Source organism: Xenopus tropicalis, chromosome 2 (genome assembly GCF_000004195.4).
Source record: "Xenopus tropicalis strain Nigerian chromosome 2, UCB_Xtro_10.0, whole genome shotgun sequence".
In the NCBI taxonomy this organism is placed as follows: domain Eukaryota; kingdom Metazoa; phylum Chordata; class Amphibia; order Anura; family Pipidae; genus Xenopus; species Xenopus tropicalis.
In genome coordinates this window covers 6830867-6849203 of record NC_030678.2, presented here as the reverse complement: position 1 = coordinate 6849203, position 18337 = coordinate 6830867, and the positions used below count along the sequence as shown (strand labels likewise).

General features: G+C 48.3%; 1 protein-coding gene across 1 annotated transcript in view; it reads left to right on the top strand.

Moving 5' to 3' along the window:
- Positions 1-6321: 6321 nt before the first annotated feature.
- rcsd1 (RCSD domain containing 1) overlaps positions 6322-18337 on the top strand; it is a 28247-nt gene continuing 16231 nt past the window's right edge. Inside the window, exon 1 of the mRNA XM_002936239.5 lies at positions 6322-6652. Coding sequence (XP_002936285.3) covers positions 6647-6652 — 6 coding nt within the window. The 5' untranslated portion in view covers positions 6322-6646. The remainder of the gene's footprint in view (positions 6653-18337) is intronic.

Here is an 18337-nt window from a genome sequence, read left to right as displayed (position 1 = left end):
GGTAGATGGAGACAGTAGGACAAGATGGAGACAGTAGGGCGAGATGGAGACAGTAGGGCAAGATGGACAGTAGGACAAGATGGAGACAGTAGGGCAAGATGGGGACAGTAGGGCAAGATGGAGACAGTAGGGCAAGATGGAGACAGTAGGGCAAGATGGACAGTAGGACAAGATGGAGACAGTAGGGCAAGATGGGGACAGTAGGGCAAGATGGACAGTAGGACAAGATGGAGACAGTAGGGCAAGATGGGGACAGTAGGGCAAGATGGAGACAGTAGGGCAAGATGGAGACAGTAGGGCAAGATGGAGACAGTAGGACAAGATGGAGTCAGTAGGGCAAGATGGACAGTAGGACAAGATGGAGAAAGCAGGACAAGATGGACAGTAGGACAAGATGGAGACAGTAGGGCAAGATGGGGACAGTAGGGCAAGATGGAGACAGTAGGGCAAGATGGAGACAGTAGGGCAAGATGGAGACAGTAGGGCAAGATGGGGACAGTAGGACAAGATGGAGACAGTAGGACAAGATGGACAGTAGGACAAGATGGAGACAACAGGACAAGATGGACAGTAGGACAAGATGGAGACAGTAGGGCAAGATGGAGACAGTAGGGCAAGATGGGGACAGTAGGGCAAGATGGAGACAGTAGGGCAAGATGGGGACAGTAGGGCAAGATGGAGACAGTAGGGCAAGATGGACAGTAGGACAAGATGGAGACAGTAGGACAAGATGGACAGTAGAACAAGATGGAGACAGCAGGACAAGATGGACAGTAGGACAAGATGGAGACAGTAGGACAAGATGGAGACAGTAGGGCAAGATGGGGACAGTAGGACAAGATGGAGTCAGTAGGGCAAGATGGACAATAGGACAAGATGGAGACAGTAGGACAAGATGGACAGTAGGACAAGATGGAGACAGCAGGACAAGATGGACAGTAGGACAAGATGGAGACAGTAGGGCAAGATGGGGACAGTAGGGCAAGATGGAGACAGTAGGGCAAGATGGACAGTAGGACAAGATGGAGACAGTAGGACAAGATGGACAGTAGGACAAGATGGAGAAAGCAGGACAAGATGGACAGTAGGACAAGATGGAGACAGTAGGGCAAGATGGACAGTAGGACAAGATGGAGACAGCAGGACAAGATGGAGACAGTATGGCAAGATGGGGACAGTAGGGCAAGATGGAGACAGTAGGGCAAGATGGAGACAGTAGGGCAAGATGGAGACAGTAGGGCAAGATGGGGACAGTAGGACAAGATGGAGTCAGTAGGGCAAGATGGGGACAGTAGGACAAGATGGAGACAGTAGGGCAAGATGGAGACAGTAGGACAAGATGGAGACAGTAGGGCAAGATGGGGACAGTAGGACAATATGGAGACAGTAGGGCAAGATGGAGACAGTAGGACAAGATGGAGACAGTAGAGAAAGATGGAGACAGTAGGGCAAGATGGAGACAGTAGGACAAGATGGAGACAGTAGGACAAGATGGAAACAGTAGGACAAGATGGAAACAGTAGGGCAAGATGGAGACAGTAGGACAAGATGGAGACAGAAGGACAAGATGGAGACAGTAGAGAAAGATGGAGACAGTAGGACGAGATGGAGACAGTAGGACAAGATGGAGACAATAGGACAAGATGGAAACAGTAGGACAAGATGGAAACAGTAGGGCAAGATGGAGACAGTAGGACAAGATGGAGACAGTAGGGCAAGATGGAGACAGTAGGGCAAGATGGAGACAGTAGGGCAAGATGGAGACAGTAGGACAAGATGGAGACAGTAGGGCAAGATGGAGACAGTAGGACAAGATGGAGACAGTAGAGAAAGATGGAGACAGTAGGGCAAGATGGAGACAGTAGGACAAGATGGAGACAGTAGGACAAGATGGAGACAGTAGGACAAGATGGAGACAGTAGGGCAAGATGGAGACAGTAGGACAAGATGGAGACAGTAGAGAAAGATGGAGACAGTAGGACAAGATGGAGACAGTAGGACAAGATGGAGACACTAACGGGCAGGTTTATATTTGTTTAAAACCACAAAAAAACGTATTCATTTACCAAAAAATCCAAACTAAAAAAACTAAAATGAAATGCATTTGCCATCTAGGCGATATCTAGAAAGTGCTGAATGGAAAGTTAAAGTGATGGTAATTAAAAATCTAATCTGTCAATCATAAACTGCCAGCCCCGCCTCTCTGCCGGAGGCCATGGAACCCTCTCTAAAGGAACAGTTCATGCAGATTCTCTATGTGATAATTAAATAGCACCTTGTATATAATAATAACGAATAGGGCAAGACAATGGCAGGGGATTTTGGTCACATTGGGGTAACCTCATATATTTTTTTTTTTTGTGACATGGAATTTGCATTGAACATGAGAATGTAACTGTAAGGGAGATGCCTGCGAGGTAAAGGAAGCTGTCAGGCTGGTGTAACAGGCAGGGGAATGATATAATCTGTCACTGTGCCTGTGTGTCAGGGCAAACAGGAACTGAAAGATTGAGCAAGCAAAGCCGCAGCACTGCTGCAACTACCTATAGTAAGCTGCACCCTAAGGGCACCCTAGTCTGGCCTATACAATTCCTTGTTTGTGCCTTTTATTTAAAGAAGAAATAATATATATAAATATATATAAATATATAGGATCTGTGACAGAATGCTCTGTTATACAGATAGCTAGAATCTCAGCCATAAAGCAGGGCAGGACTGCTGCTTACAATGGGGGGATCAGATAGGGTCTGTGCCACTGTGACAGAATGCTCTGTTATACAGATAGCTAGAATCTCAGCCATAAAGCAGGGCAGGACTGCTGCTTACAATGGGGGGATCAGATAGGATCTGTGCCACTGTGACAGAATGCTCTGTTATACAGATAGCTAGAATCTCAGCCATAAAGCAGGGCAGGACTGCTGCTTACAATGGGGGGATCAGATAGGATCTGTGCTACTGTGACAGAATGCTCTGTTATACAGATAGCTAGAATCTCAGCCATAAAGCAGGGCAGGACTGCTGCTTACAATGGGGGGGATCAGATAGGATCTGTGCTACTGTGACAGAATGCTCTGTTATACAGATAGCTAGAATCTCAGCCATAAAGCAGGGCAGGACTGCTGCTTACAATGGGGGGGGGGGGATCAGATAGGATCTGTGCCACTGTGACAGAATGCTCTGTTATACAGATAGCTAGAATCTCAGCCATAAAGCAGGGCAGGACTGCTGCTTACAATGGGGGGATCAGATAGGATCTGTGCTACTGTGACAGAATGCTCTGTTATACAGATAGCTAGAATCTCAGCCATAAAGCAGGGCAGGACTGCTGCTTACAATGGGGGGGGGGGGATCAGATAGGATCTGTGCCACTGTGACAGAATGCTCTGTTATACAGATAGCTAGAATCTCAGCCATAAAGCAGGGCAGAACTGCTGCTTACAATGGGGGATCAGATAGGATCTGTGCCACTGTGACAGAATGCTCTGTTATACAGATAGCTAGAATCTCAGCCATAAAGCAGGGCAGGACTGCTGCTTACAATGGGGGGGGGGGGGGGGGGGGGGATCAGATAGGATCTGTGCCACTGTGACAGAATGCTCTGTTATACAGATAGCTAGAATCTCAGCCATAAAGCAGGGCAGGACTGCTGCTTACAATGGGGGGATCAGATAGGATCTGTGCCACTGTGACAGAATGCTCTGTTATACAGATAGCTAGAATCTCAGCCATAAAGCAGGGCAGGACTGCTGCTTACAATGGGGGGGATCAGATAGGATCTGTGCCACTGAGACAGAATGCTCTGTTATACAGATAGCTAGAATCTCAGCCATAAAGCAGGGCAGGACTGCTGCTTACAATGGGGGGATCAGATAGGATCTGTGCCACTGTGACAGAATGCTCTGTTATACAGATAGCTAGAATCTCAGCCATAAAGCAGGGCAGGACTGCTGCTTACAATGGAGGTTATACAGATAGCTAGATTATTAGCCACTTGCTACACAATGAATGACATTTCACAAGCGGTATATGGGTTACTGGTTGCAGTTACAGATGGGGGGGGGGGGGACACCTGCAGCTCTGAGCTTCCTGGTACTCTCTGGGGCTGATGGTTTTACCTCCGGAAGACCGTTACTTGATTCGCTCACACATTTCCTTCCACTCTGAAACTTCTCTTATTTGTGCTTCATACAGGGGACACATCCAGGGAGCCCACAATGGCACTCGGGGGAGGGTGATTTATTCAAAGAAATGATAAAAAAAAACATTATTACAAGAATTATAAGGAGAATATGGGCAGAAATGCTGTATTTTGTTACTGTACCGCCAGCCCTATAATAGTAATGATCCAGCCATTCACAGTTGTCCATAGGAGCTCCCCATCTTGGATTTTGTTGCGTCTTTTGTGTCGGTGGCACTGCACGTGCTCAGTAGGCTCTGCACTGGTTTCTATGTAATGTGAATTACTTACTAAGCAGCATTGTATTGCGACTTGTATATTTTATATATACTATATATTGTGAGTGGGTCCCCCACCCACTATCGTATTTCCAGCAGGGTGTCCCTCCTCCCTCTCTACATCTAGAATATTTTCCCAAGAACCAGGTAACAGGGTACCGATCCGCATAGGTTTCCATGGCCTTGAAGTTAACGTTTAGTATGTTATAAAGTAGCCAATTTTAAGCAACTTTCAATTGGTCTTCATTATTAGTTTTTTAATTATTTGCCTTTGAAACGACAGTTTGTTATTGTTACTTTTTAGTACTTATTTTTCTATTTATACCTCTCCCTGGTCCTGCCCTGGTTGCTAAGGTAATTTGGATCCTAGTAACCAGATAGCTGCTGAAACTCCAAATGGAACAACTGCTGAACAAAACCTGTAATGATTAAAAAAAACTACAAATAGTAAATAATGAAGACCAATTGCAAATTGTTTCAAAATGTTACTCTCTACATCATACTAAAAGTTAACTCCCCTTTAGGAGGAAGACACACGGAGCTACTAGTAGCAGCTACTTGTCACGGCTACTAAAGTAGACAATGCTGATCATTTACTGATAATTGTCTCTACGTGTGTTTTATCAGAGGCAATTCTTAGTATTGTCTATGGCAGGGGATTTTCTGGTATTTAGTAGCCGTGAAAAAGTAGCTGCTACTAGTGTGTCTTCACCCTTAAGGTACCAGCAGGCCTATTTCTTAAAATGGCCTGTAGGTATCTCACACTTACAGCCAAAGTTTGCCTAATAATGGCACAGCAGAGGATTAGCCTCATAAACATTTAGGTTGAAGACACACAGAGCTACTAGTAGCAGCTACTTGTCACGGCTACTAAAACAGACAATGCTGATCATTTACTGATAATTGTCCCTACGTGTGTTTTAGCAGAGGCAATTCTCAGTATTGTCTATGGCAGGGGATTTTCTGGAGTTTAGTAGCCGTGAAAAAGTATCTGCTACTAGTAGCCCAGTGTGTCTTCACCCTTAGGGCGAAGACACATGGAGCTACTAGTAGCAGCTACTTGCAAGAAGGCTTTTTCGGCGATTTCCCGAAATCGCCCCGCCGCGTCTGCCATCCCGCCGGCGACTTACATGTTCGCCGGTGGGATGGCAGGGGGAAGGCAACTCGGGGAGATTAGTCGCCCGCGAGCAGGGAGTTTTGCCGCGGGCGACTAATCTCCCCGTGTACCAGAGCCCTTAGGGATAACTGTCTCTATGTGTTTTAGCAGAGACAATTCTCAGTATTGTCTATGGCAGGGGATTTTCTTGCATTTAGTAGCCACGAAAAAGTAGCTGCTACTAGTAGCTCTGTGTGTCTTCACCCTTAGGGCGAAGACACACGGAGCTACTAGTAGCAGCTACTTGTTGTGGCTACAGAAATAGACAATGCTGATCATTTAGGGATAATTGTCTCTATGTGTTTTAGCAGAGGCAATTCTCAGTATTGTCTATGGCTGGGTATTCTCTAATATTTAGTAGCCATGATAAGTAGCTGCTACTAAGTAGCTTTTTGTGTCTTCAACCTTACAGCACTGCTGCTTGGAGATACCTGGGACTGGTTCACCTATTAGAATGAGCTGAGGCAGAACAAGCAAACCACTAAACCTTTAAAATATATGAAATCTAAACCTCTTGTGACTAAAAGCCACGGAGAACCATGAAAGCCTTTGGTGGAGCCTGAGAATTGTACCCCAGTAGCAGCCACAGGTTGGACATGCCTGAGTTTATCTATAAAAAAACCACCAAACAGACCCACACGTAGGGGCGGAGAGACTGAAAGAAACCGAGAGGAAATAGACACATCTTGTCCCATGTATGGGAAGCCGAGCAGCGAGCCGTCCCCATTGCTCTGTGTGCCCCTCTCGGCTACTCGGCACCCTGGGAAGTGCACTATCTGTTTAGATTGGTGTCTATATTTAAACACTCATTGCCTCCCCTCCCCTCTTTCCTCCTCTCCCTCTGTGTGTGTGTGTAGGGTTTGCTAGTGGGGAGGGTCGCTCTGCTATCTGGAAGCTATGGGACATAGTTGCTAAATTCTCAAGTGCAACCCAAGCCCCAGCGCCGGCGGCCGAGGGACGAAAGTTGCACCGAGGAAGCAAGAGGGTCCCTGCAGGGCGAGGGGATACTTGGTGGCCCCTGGAGCCAGGAAGGAAATGGAGGTAAGAGTTGGAAATGTGCAGTCGCTTATTGTCGCATTGCGTCCTGTCAAGAGGTATTACGGCGAAATGCGTGGGGTATGGCGGCTGCCACAGTGAGGGCTGGCATTGTGCGGTTGCTTCACCTTATGAATTACCTGTGCATGGACTTTATGTATAGAAGGTCATAGCAGGTTATGTAGCAGGTATAGATCTAGAACTACAACTCTTATCTTTCTCCTGGCTGGGGGGGGGGTCCAATAAAGAGTCACAGGTTGTGTCACAAATAATTTACTGAACATTTATTCCTGTGTTAACATTTGAAGTGTTACTGCCACCATCTTGCCCTATGCCCACTTACTACCAGAGCCTCAATGTGGCACCATCTCTCCCTACTATACCTGCTATCCCACAGCCCCAGTCCCTTCCCATAGGCTATTATCCCCCCACTGTTACTATAGGCACCATCTCTCCCTACTATACCTGCTATCCCACAGCCCCAGTCCCTTCCCAGAGGCTATTATCCCCCCACTGCTACTATAGGCACCATCTCTCCCTACTATACCTGCTATCCCACAGCCCCAGTCCCTTCCCAGAGGCTATTATCCCCCCACTGCTACTATAGGCACCATCCCTCCCTACTATACCTGCTATCCCACAGCCCCAGTCCCTTCCCAGAGGCTATTATCCCCCCACTGCTACTATAGGCACCATCCCTCCCTACTATACCTGCTATCCCACAGCCCCAGACCCTTCCCAGAGGCTATTATCCCCTAACTGCTACTATAGGCACTATCCCTCCCTACTATACCTGCTATACTACAGCCCCAGTCCCTTCCCAGAGGCTATTATCCCCCCCACTGCTACTATAGGCACCATCTCTCCCTACTATACCTGCTACCCCACAGCCCCAGACCCTTCCCAGAGGCTATTATCCCCTAACTGCTACTATAGGCACCATCTCTCCCTACTATACCTGCTATCCCACAGCCCCAGTCCCTCCCCAGAGGCTATTATCCCACTGCTACTATAGGCACCATCTCTCCCTACTATACCTGCTATCCCACAGCCCCAGTCCCTTCCCAGAGGCTATTATCCCCTAACTGCTACTATAGGCACCATCTCTCCCTACTATACCTGCTATACCACAGCCCCAGTCCCTTCCCAGAGGCTATTATCCCACTGCTACTATAGGCACCATCTCTCCCTACTATACCTGCTATCCCACAGCCCCAGACCCTTCCCAGAGGCTATTATCCCCCACTGCTACTATAGGCACCATCTCTCCCTACTATACCTGCTATCCCACAGCCCCAGTCCCTTCCCAGAGGCTATTATCCCCCCACTGCTACTATAGGCACCATCTCTCCCTGCTATCCCACAGCCCCAGTCCCTTCCCAGAGGCTATTATCCCCCCACTGCTACTATAGGCACCATCTCTCCCTACTATACCTGCTATCCCACAGCCCCAGTCCCTTCCCAGAGGCTATTATCCCCCCACTGCTACTATAGGCACCATCTCTCCCTGCTATCCCACAGCCCCAGTCCCTTCCCAGAGGCTATTATCCCCCCACTGCTACTATAGGCACCATCTCTCCCTACTATACCTGCTATCTCACAGCCCCAGTCCCTTCCCAGAGGCTATTATCCCCCCACTGCTACTATAGGCACCATCTCTCCCTACTATACCTGCTATCCCACAGCCCCAGTCCCTTCCCAGAGGCTATTATCCCCCACTGTTACTATAGGCACCATCTCTCCCTACTATACCTGCTATCCTACAGCCCCAGTCCCTTCCCAGAGGCTATTATCCCCCCACTGCTACTATAGGCACCATCTCTCCCTACTATACCTGCTATCCGACAGCCCCAGTCCCTTCCCAGAGGCTATTATCCCCCCACTGCTACTATAGGCACCATCTCTCCCTACTATACCTGCTATCCCACAGCTCCAGTCCCTTCCCAGAGGCTATTATCCCCCCACTGCTACTATAGGCACCATCTCTCCCTACTATACCTGCTATCCCACAGCCCCAGTCCCTTCCCAGAGGCTATTATCCCCCCACTGCTACTATAGGCACCATCTCTCCCTACTATACCTGCTATCCCACAGCCCCAGTCCCTTCCCAGAGGCTATTATCCCCCACTGCTACTATAGGCACCATCTCTCCCTACTATACCTGCTATCCCACAGCCCCAGTCCCTTCCCAGAGGCTATTATCCCCCACTGCTACTATAGGCACCATCTCTCCCTACTATACCTGCTATCTGACAGCCCCAGTCCCTTCCCAGAGGCTATTATCCCCCCACTGCTACTATAGGCACCATCTCTCCCTACAATACCTGCTATCCCACAGCCCCAGTCCCTTCCCAGAGGCTATTATCCCCCCCACTGCTACTATAGGCACCATCTCTCCCTACTATACCTGCTATCCCACAGCCCCAGTCCCTTCCCAGAGGCTATTATCCCCCCACTGCTACTATAGGCACCATCTCTCCCTACTATACCTGCTATCCCACAGCCCCAGTCCCTTCCCAGAGGCTATTATCCCCCCACTGCTACTATAGGCACCATCTCTCCCTACTATACCTGCTATCCCCCAGCCCCAGTCCCTTCCCAGAGGCTATTATCCCCCCACTGCTACTATAGGCACCATCTCTCTCTACTATACCTGCTATCCCACAGCCCCAGTCCCTTCCCAGAGGCTATTATCCCCCCACTGCTACTATAGGCACCATCTCCCCCTACTATACCTGCTATCCCACAGCCCCAGTCCCTTCCCAGAGGCTATTATCCCCCCACTGCTACTATAGGCACCATCTCTCTCTACTATACCTGCTATCCCACAGCCCCAGTCCCTACCCAGAGGCTATTATCCCCCCACTGCTACTATAGGCACCATCTCTCCCTACTATACCTGCTATCCCACAGCCCCAGTCCCTTCCCAGAGGCTATTATCCCCTCACTGCTACTATAGGCACCATCTCTCCCTACTATACCTGCTATCCCACAGCCCCAGTCCCTTCCCAAAGGCTATTATCCCCCACTGCTACTATAGGCACCATCTCTCCCTACTATACCTGCTATCCCACAGCCCCAGTCCCTTCCCAGAGGCTATTATCCCCCCACTGCTACTATAGGCACCATCTCTCCCTACTATACCTGCTATCCCACAGCCCCAGTCCCTTCCCAGAGGCTATTATCCCACTGCTACTATAGGCACCATCTCTCCCTACTATACCTGCTATCCCACAGCCCCAGTCCCTTCCCAAAGGCTATTATCCCCCACTGCTACTATAGGCACCATCTCTCCCTACTATAACTGCTATCCCACAGCCCCAGTCCCTTCCCAGAGGCTATTATCCCCCCACTGCTACTATAGGCACCATCTCTCCCTACTATACCTGCTATCCCACAGCCCCAGTCTCTTCCCAGAGGCTATTATCCCCCCACGGCTACTATAGGCACCATCTCTCCCTACTATACCTGCTATCCCACAGCCCCAGTCCCTTCCCAGAGGCTATTATCCCCCCACTGCTACTATAGGCACCATCTCTCCCTACTATACCTGCTATCCCACAGCCCCAGTCCCTTCCCAGAGGCTATTATCCCCCCACTGCTACTATAGGCACCATCTCTCCCTACTATACCTGCTATCCCACAGCCCCAGTCCCCTCCCAGAGGCTATTATCCCCCACTGCTACTATAGGCACCATCTCTCCCTACTATACCTGCTATCCCACAGCCCCAGTCCCTTCCCAGAGGCTATTATCCCACTGCTACTATAGGCACCATCTCTCCCTACTATACCTGCTATCCCACAGCCCCAGTCTCTTCCCAGAGGCTATTATCCCCCCACGGCTACTATAGGCACCATCTCTCCCTACTATACCTGCTATCCCACAGCCCCAGTCCCTTCCCAGAGGCTATTATCCCCCCACTGCTACTATAGGCACCATCTCTCCCTGCTATACCTGCTATCCCACAGCCCCAGTCCCTTCCCAGAGGCTATTATCCCACTGCTACTATAGGCACCATCTCTCCCTACTATACCTGCTATCCCACAGCCCCAGTCCCTTCCCAGAGGCTATTATCCCCCCACTGCTACTATAGGCACCATCTCTCCCTACTATACCTGCTATCCCACAGCCCCAGTCCATTCCCAGAGGCTATTATCCCACTGCTACTAGATATAAAATATAAACATCCCTGTAACTGATGCCCTACAGAGTACATTTCGGTGCCAAGGCTGTAGTAACATTGCTTCACAGCAGAAGAGGCCGATGCACCGGAAACCCTGAACTGATTCTCCCAGAGAGGGAAATGTGACAAAGACCAGAGTTTCTCGAATAGCAGAATTTACAAGTAATCACCAAAGTCTTTAAAGGACAAGTTATAAACACACAACCCCTTCCCCCATTTTTATCATACAGAACCTTTAACAGTTGTCTGTTCTCTGTTGCAAACAGAATATCTTTGTATCTTTCCACATCTCAAAATTATATCAGTCAGAGGCCTCTCAAGGAAGCAGTGTTGTAATGTAACTCCGCCTTTCAGATAAAGGCCAAGTTATCCTGCTTTGGGTCTTTTGAGACATCTGCTCAGGATATCTAGAATACCTGCCAAAAAGCAAGATTGCACAGCTGTTCTTCCCAGAGAGGAAGTAGACGCAGTCACACAAGTACCAGAAAATGCAAACAATGAAATTGCCCTTTTACAGGAGAAGGAAAATCACTGGAGGGGGGGCAAAATGTTAGGGACACCCTAGTGGCTGTGACTGCTTATCTGATACCCTAGGCCAGTGCTTCTGTTTGCTAAATACTAATTGCATTTATTTCATGTTGCAAATTGGGTATAGTTCCCCTTTAATGTTTTTACTGCACCGGGCTAGTAAATGTTAATGACGAATGGCTGCCTGCAAGTTTGGGTTCATGGTTCTAAATGGCGTTATGGCGAAACAGACCTATATACACTTAAAGGGACAGTACACACCTATATACACTTTTGCTTAACAACAGCACAATAAATAGGCATTCTGCATTTTTTTATAATATAAAAAAGTCATATTTATGGAAGTCTGTTTTGTTTTGAACTCTCTCTGTAAACAGGGTAATTTGTTCAAATGTAGATATGAGCTCTGTATAAACAACCCCTCCCCTACTCCTAGCTGCAGCCTTTGAGTTCATTATACAAAGGGCTTCTCTGTGGACTGGTAATCTTGGTTTTTGCTTTCTCTGTGACTTGGCAGAACCAGGAAAGTTTTATGTTGAATATGGGGGTGTACGGCCCCTGTGAACTAGGATCTAGCAGATCACTGGCCAAGTCCACCTCCCCATGATGGCAGCTGCCCTATAGACAAACTGCTGAATATTGTGATTCATCTATGGCTGAAATGCTTCGGGCTGCAACTCCCTGCCACAGAATAGTTTCTTATCGACACCCTGATCATATTTAACCCTGGAATTCCTGGAATCCCAGTGTTGGACAATAGGAAGCAGGCGCTTTTTTTTTTTTTTTTTGCATTGGTATCCGCTACTGTGGGCAAAACGGGTTTAAATGCCCCAGGGTACATGCCCTTATATCTATATTTTGACCGCTGCTAGGTCTGACTTTACCGAAAATGCTAAGCTGATGCCTGAGGTTCCTGCTTGGAGAATGAGAGGTTCAGCAGGAACAGCTGTGTTTGCTAAAAGATTCCCATTAACCACAATGGGAAGGAGCGGGAGTCATGTAGAATAGAATCCCAAGCATGCCAAGATTGTTTATAGGGAAGTCTGCTACAATGCGACCTTCTCCCCCTGCTCCCCTATGTACACCGAGGGTTGGAACCTTACCCCGTAGCTAAATATACCCCATATTAAGCATGAGCAGCAAAAAAAGCAGGGCCTGCTGGGAGCTGTAGTCTAGCAACAGGTGCATGCTGGGAGTTCTAGGCAGAAGGGTAACCTAATCTCCAAAAATTGCTTTATGGCAGCCCTACAACCACCCCTGTGATACTTCATCCAGCTTCATTTACATCTGGTGAGGTGGGGGGACTTCATGTCCTTGGCGGACCCCTTTCTGTCCCAAGCCCCCAACGGCCACTGGGTCTGCACCTCATGGTCCCAGGGCCATTTTCGGGGGGACACAGAACAGTAGGCCGTGTCAGAGGTCTTTGAGAGTCCTATGGCCCAAACCAAGGACAGAGATTGCTGACTGAGGTGACTTAGCTGGGGGGTGGTATTAACAGTTTATTGGCAATGTACTGTAATTCTCTGACCATCTCCACTGTCAGACTAAAGTACTTTGGGCCCACTGGGAACCCAACCTCCGACCGCTGCAGATACCACCCACACTACACGCCACACAAACAGCCCTCCGCTGCTTGCTGGACCCACCCTAATCCATCCAGTAACATCCCAATCCCCTTCCCATTACACCATGCCCCCCCCAAGTACTTGCCAGTATAATAAACTAGGGATGCACCAAACCCTGGAATGAAGTATTCACCCAAATCCTTGCGTATGGGCGCAGCCCAATACCGATCTGAATCTGAAGCCAGAAACAGAATTCACTGAAGTTCAAGTAGGATATAGTAGGGTTTGGATTTGGTTCGCTTGGCTCTAGGATTTGGCCAAATCCTACCTAAAATGGCTTGGATTTGGCCAAATACTGAACCAAATCCTGGATTTGGTGCATCCAGCGGTGGGCCAAGCCAACCAGGCACCCTAGGCAACCCGGTCAACCACCTTGGCAGGAGGGGCAGGGTCATTGTCCATTCCACACAATGACAAGGGGTGGGGGCAATGACAAGGGAGCGCAGACTAGGGGTAAATTAAAGAGGTACCTGCCTGGCGCCCCCCCATTGTTGACCCTTCTGCCTACCCCTAGTTCCAGCCCTGGGTGCACCCCTATTATATTTGTAATGGTGGCCCTTATTGGGCGATTAAACGGTTGTACTCCAGCTATTGGGTGGCTTCAGGCTCGGACCAACAGTCCCGGCTGCACTTTATACAAATTCCGCCTCCCTTCCGCGTGCGCCTTGATTTACTAAGTGTTTATGTGAGCGGCAGAGGCTGCCAGTATCCGGCACACGCGTTCGCTTACAATTCATCATAACAAACCATCTTGTGCGTCTGAAATGGGAAACGCTGGGACACATCCGGTCACTGAGTGTAACCAGGAGGGAGCAAAATACCAACCTCAAAAAACCCCCTGCTTAGATGCAGACTGCAATGGTTTCTGAGGGCAATGGCACAGCGAATCAGCATGTAGCTTTTATATGTATGCAGGGCCTCCATCAGGGGGGCACAGGGGGGACAGTTGTCCTGGGCCCGGCCAATCTTCACTTTTAAAGGGGGCACGGCCGTGCTAAAGTTTTCTGACTGGTCGGGGCCACTTTAATCTATTACGGCCGGGCCCTGTCATCTGATTGGTCATGCCCCACGCTTACGCGTGACGTCAGTACGCACAGGGCACAACCTTATAAAAGGGCCTGTGTTGCGGAGGAGCCCGAAGTCATCAGAGCCGCCAATGGAGCTGCCGGAGCCGCCGAAGAAGCCCAAGCCAAAGAAGACTGTCTTCGGGAAGCACTATCTATGGGGGCACTGTGTATGGGGGACAATTGGGGGCACTGTGTATGGAGGCACTTTCTATGGGGGGCACTGTCTGGGGGCAATGTGTATGAGGGGCAATTGGGGCACTGTGTATGGAGGCACTTTCTATGGGGGGCACTGTCTGGGGGCAATGTGTATGAGGGGCAATTGGGGCACTGTGTATGGGGGTACTGTGTATGGGGGGCACTGTGTATGAGGGGCAATTGGGGGCACTGTGTATGGGGGGCACTGTGTATGGGGGCAATTGGGGGCATTGTGTATGGGGGGACCTGGCCAGTATAGCGCCAGGGGGAACCCTGGCGAGCATAGCGCTAGGGGGGCCCTGACCTGCATAGTGTTAGGGGGGGCCTGGCCAGCATAGCGTTAGGGAGCACTATGGAAGGGGGGGCCCTAATAATTTTTATGTCTGTGTGTCCTTTGTAATTATGGGAGGGGGGCCCAGAAAATTTTGTTGTGAGGGGCCCAGTGATTTCTGATGGCGGTCCTGTATGTATGCACAGTGGGAGGGGTGAGGGGGCAAAACCTACATCAGATACGGAAAGGTGGGCAGAAAATGAACCCAGAGGGATATCTTACTGTATGTGTTACTGTATCTGTACCCTGGCTGCCGCCGCCATGCTGTATCTGTAACCCAAGCAGCCATGTGTTATTTTAGTCCGTGATACAGCGTGCAAAGCTTTCTCCAGCTCCCCTGACAGCTTTGTTAGATATATGACACATTCTCCGGGGCTGATGGAAGCAGAACGAAGCAGAATGTGGCCACATCAGTGGACACATTGAGAGGGTCTATGCCAATAGTGGCGCACCAATCTCCTAGCCACATCAGTCACAGGTCTCTCCAGGCAGCAGTGCTGCAAATATAAGGTAGCCTTCGGTAAAGGTTATTTCTCTGCAGCCTGGGGGGGGGGGGGGCACCTGCAAAATAAATGGAGAGGAAAAGCAGAAAATGACTTTAAACAAATAAAACTGCACGGTACTAGAGCTCAAGGGCCACGCAGGAAACTGTAGCGGTAACAGGAAGTGACACGTGAGATTTAGAATTGAAGTCTGTGGTAGAATCAGTGCAGCAGTGAGGAACCAGTGGGTCCCATTAACAGTTTATTGCGTTCCCTTCTGTATCTTCCCATTATGTTTGGTAGCACTGAGGCCTAGTTTGTGAGATGGCTGCCATTTCCCAGGATGCACCTGTTCCCCCGCAGCGTGGGAGTCTATTTTCAGATCATTTCTGCTGTTTTGGGTGACGACAATGATGAGATTTTTTTTTTTGTTTGTTTGTTTCTTTGATCGTTCCTGCGCTTTCCGTTCTCGCTACAGATGTTTCCTCTTTCGCGACCAGGGGCAGCGTGCAAGAATTTCGCACTACTGTAACGCTGAGGTCACGTGGGGGGGGTGAAACTGCTGACAGGCTGTCTGTGCCGCGCACTAATATACTCGCCACGTTTCCCATTTGTTTGTCACTGGTCACAGAGTTTGTCCTATTTACTCAAGAGTCAGAGACAGTGGTGCAACTTGATACTTAGGGGCCTTGGGGCACAGGCCTCTGGGGTATTAAGGTCCCCATACACGGGGCAATTGTAGCTGCCAATATCGGTCCCTTAGACAGATTCGGCAGCTTATCGGCCCGTGTATGGGCACTACAGACGGGCCTGCCCGACCGATATCTGGCCTGAAATCAGCCAGATATCGATCGGGCAGGTTAAAAAATTCAGTCGGATTGGGGGCCACATCGGCTCCTTGATGCGGTCCCCGAACCGACTGCGCCCATTATAATTCGATTGTTTGGCCCCAGACTGAATTAGCCTAAATTCCCCCGATATCGCCCACCCGTAGGTGGGGATACTGGGAGAAGATCCACTCGCTTGGCGACCTCACCAAGCCACCGGATCTTGACGTGTATGGCCACGTATAGGCACTTACCCCATTACAGTGTAGTTTGCCAGAAATTATATATATACATATATATAATTAACCTACAGTATCAGCCCAGAGGTTCAGCGGCCCTATAACACACCTTCAAGATTGTCCACAGGAGCTCACCATCTTGGATCTTGTTAGGCAACTTTTGTGTGTCAGTGCACGTGCTCAGTTGCGAAGCTAAGCCTGAGGGTGTGGATAATCATCAAAACACTGTCAGAAAGGGATGTTACTTCTGTCATAGAAGCTGATGCTACAGGGCTGATTATTAAATTCTGATGCAGACTGTACTGGTTTCTGAGCTGCCGTGAAATGTGAATATGAACTAATTATTAAGTATTATGACTTATATTGTACACTGTGAGTGGGTCCCTAAGTGCAGGTAAGTGACAGCAGCCCAGAGTATGTTCTGGGAATCAGCAGAACACAGGGAACACCGAGAAAAATCCCAGTGGGCCCCGGCGGGCCAGACACGACCCTTGCTGGCGCCCCCCTGCCCGACCGTTCCTCTCCTGACGCATTAAATTTACGCGAGGTCAGGGGAGGACATCAGGTGGGGGACGCTGTGGGGGGTTAGGGGACACAGCTGGCAGGGGCACCTGCAGGGCCCCTGGGGCGGGAGCCCCGGTGTGCCCTGCACCCCCCAGTCTGACCCTGGCAGAACAGAAGATGTGGGGCTACTGGGGGCATCTATGGAGGCACAGATCTTCCCTGCTAAAGGGCTGTGAGGCCTTGGGCTGGTACAGAAATCCAAAATATAATGTGTAGCAGTTCTAGCAACTTTGAGCTTTAGTTACCCTTTAAGTGGTTCTTGATCTTGATTTTTTTCTGCATTCAGTGCACCCTATTGAGGGCTGTGCCCCCCCCCCCCCACATTGGGAGTGAGCTCCCGGTGCTAGGGCAAACCCATGTACATAATGAGCGAGTGCCCCGGGTACCCCATTGGTATGATGTAAGGATCTGGCTACACACATGCACTTAGTAAGCGAGCCGGGGGACAGCAAGGGTGCAGTTCGTTGAAAAATATTATTGATTCCCCCATCTGTGGAATGGGAAACATATTCCAAGTTTAAAGATGTCGCTGATATTTCTAACTTCATAGAGTGATTCAAAGAACCCAGTTCCATTCAGATCTTTAGCTCCAATTTAAAGGGCAATTCACCTTCACCAAACTTATTGTATAATATCATAGGCTACTGTGATACTACAGTATAGATATTGGTATATATAGATATACTACAGTATAGATATTGGTATATATAGATATACTACAGTATAGATATTGGTATATATACATATACTACAGTATAGATATTGGTATATATAGATATACTACAGTAGAGATATTGGTATATATAGATATACTACAGTATAGATATTGGTATATATACATATACTACAGTATAGATATTGGTATATATAGATATACTACAGTAGAGATATTGGTATATATAGATATACTACAGTATAGATATTGGTATATATACATATACTACAGTATAGATATTGGTATATATAGATATACTACAGTAGAGATATTGGTATATATAGATATACTACAGTATAGATATTGGTATATATACATATACTACAGTATAGATATTGGTATATATACATATACTACAGTAGAGATATTGGTATATATAGATATACTACAGTATAGATATTGGTATATATAGATATACTACAGTATAGATATTGGTATATATACATATACTACAGTATAGATATTGGTATATATAGATATACTACAGTAGAGATATTGGTATATATAGATATACTACAGTAGAGATATTGGTATATATAGATATACTACAGTAGAGATATTGGTATATATAGATATACTACAGTAGAGATATTGGTATATATATATAATATGCAGCAGAAGCCGGCACTCACGTGTAAAGCTGGTAAATGTGCCTGGGTGCAGTCCCAACAAAATGTTTACAGGTGCTTGGAGAAAGGTACCACTCACACAGGTCTTAGGTTCAGTGCCTGCGTGATAAGATTGGGATAGGTGATTTTATAGCGCTGGTCCTATCTTGTTAAGCGCTTTTTGTCGACATAAAAAAATGGGAGATTTATTTGATTTTTACGTCGACAAAAGCGCTTAACAAGATAGGACCAGCGCTATAAAACCACCTATCCCAATCTTATCACGCAGGCACACTGGGTTTACTTTGTTCCCCATATTACCAAT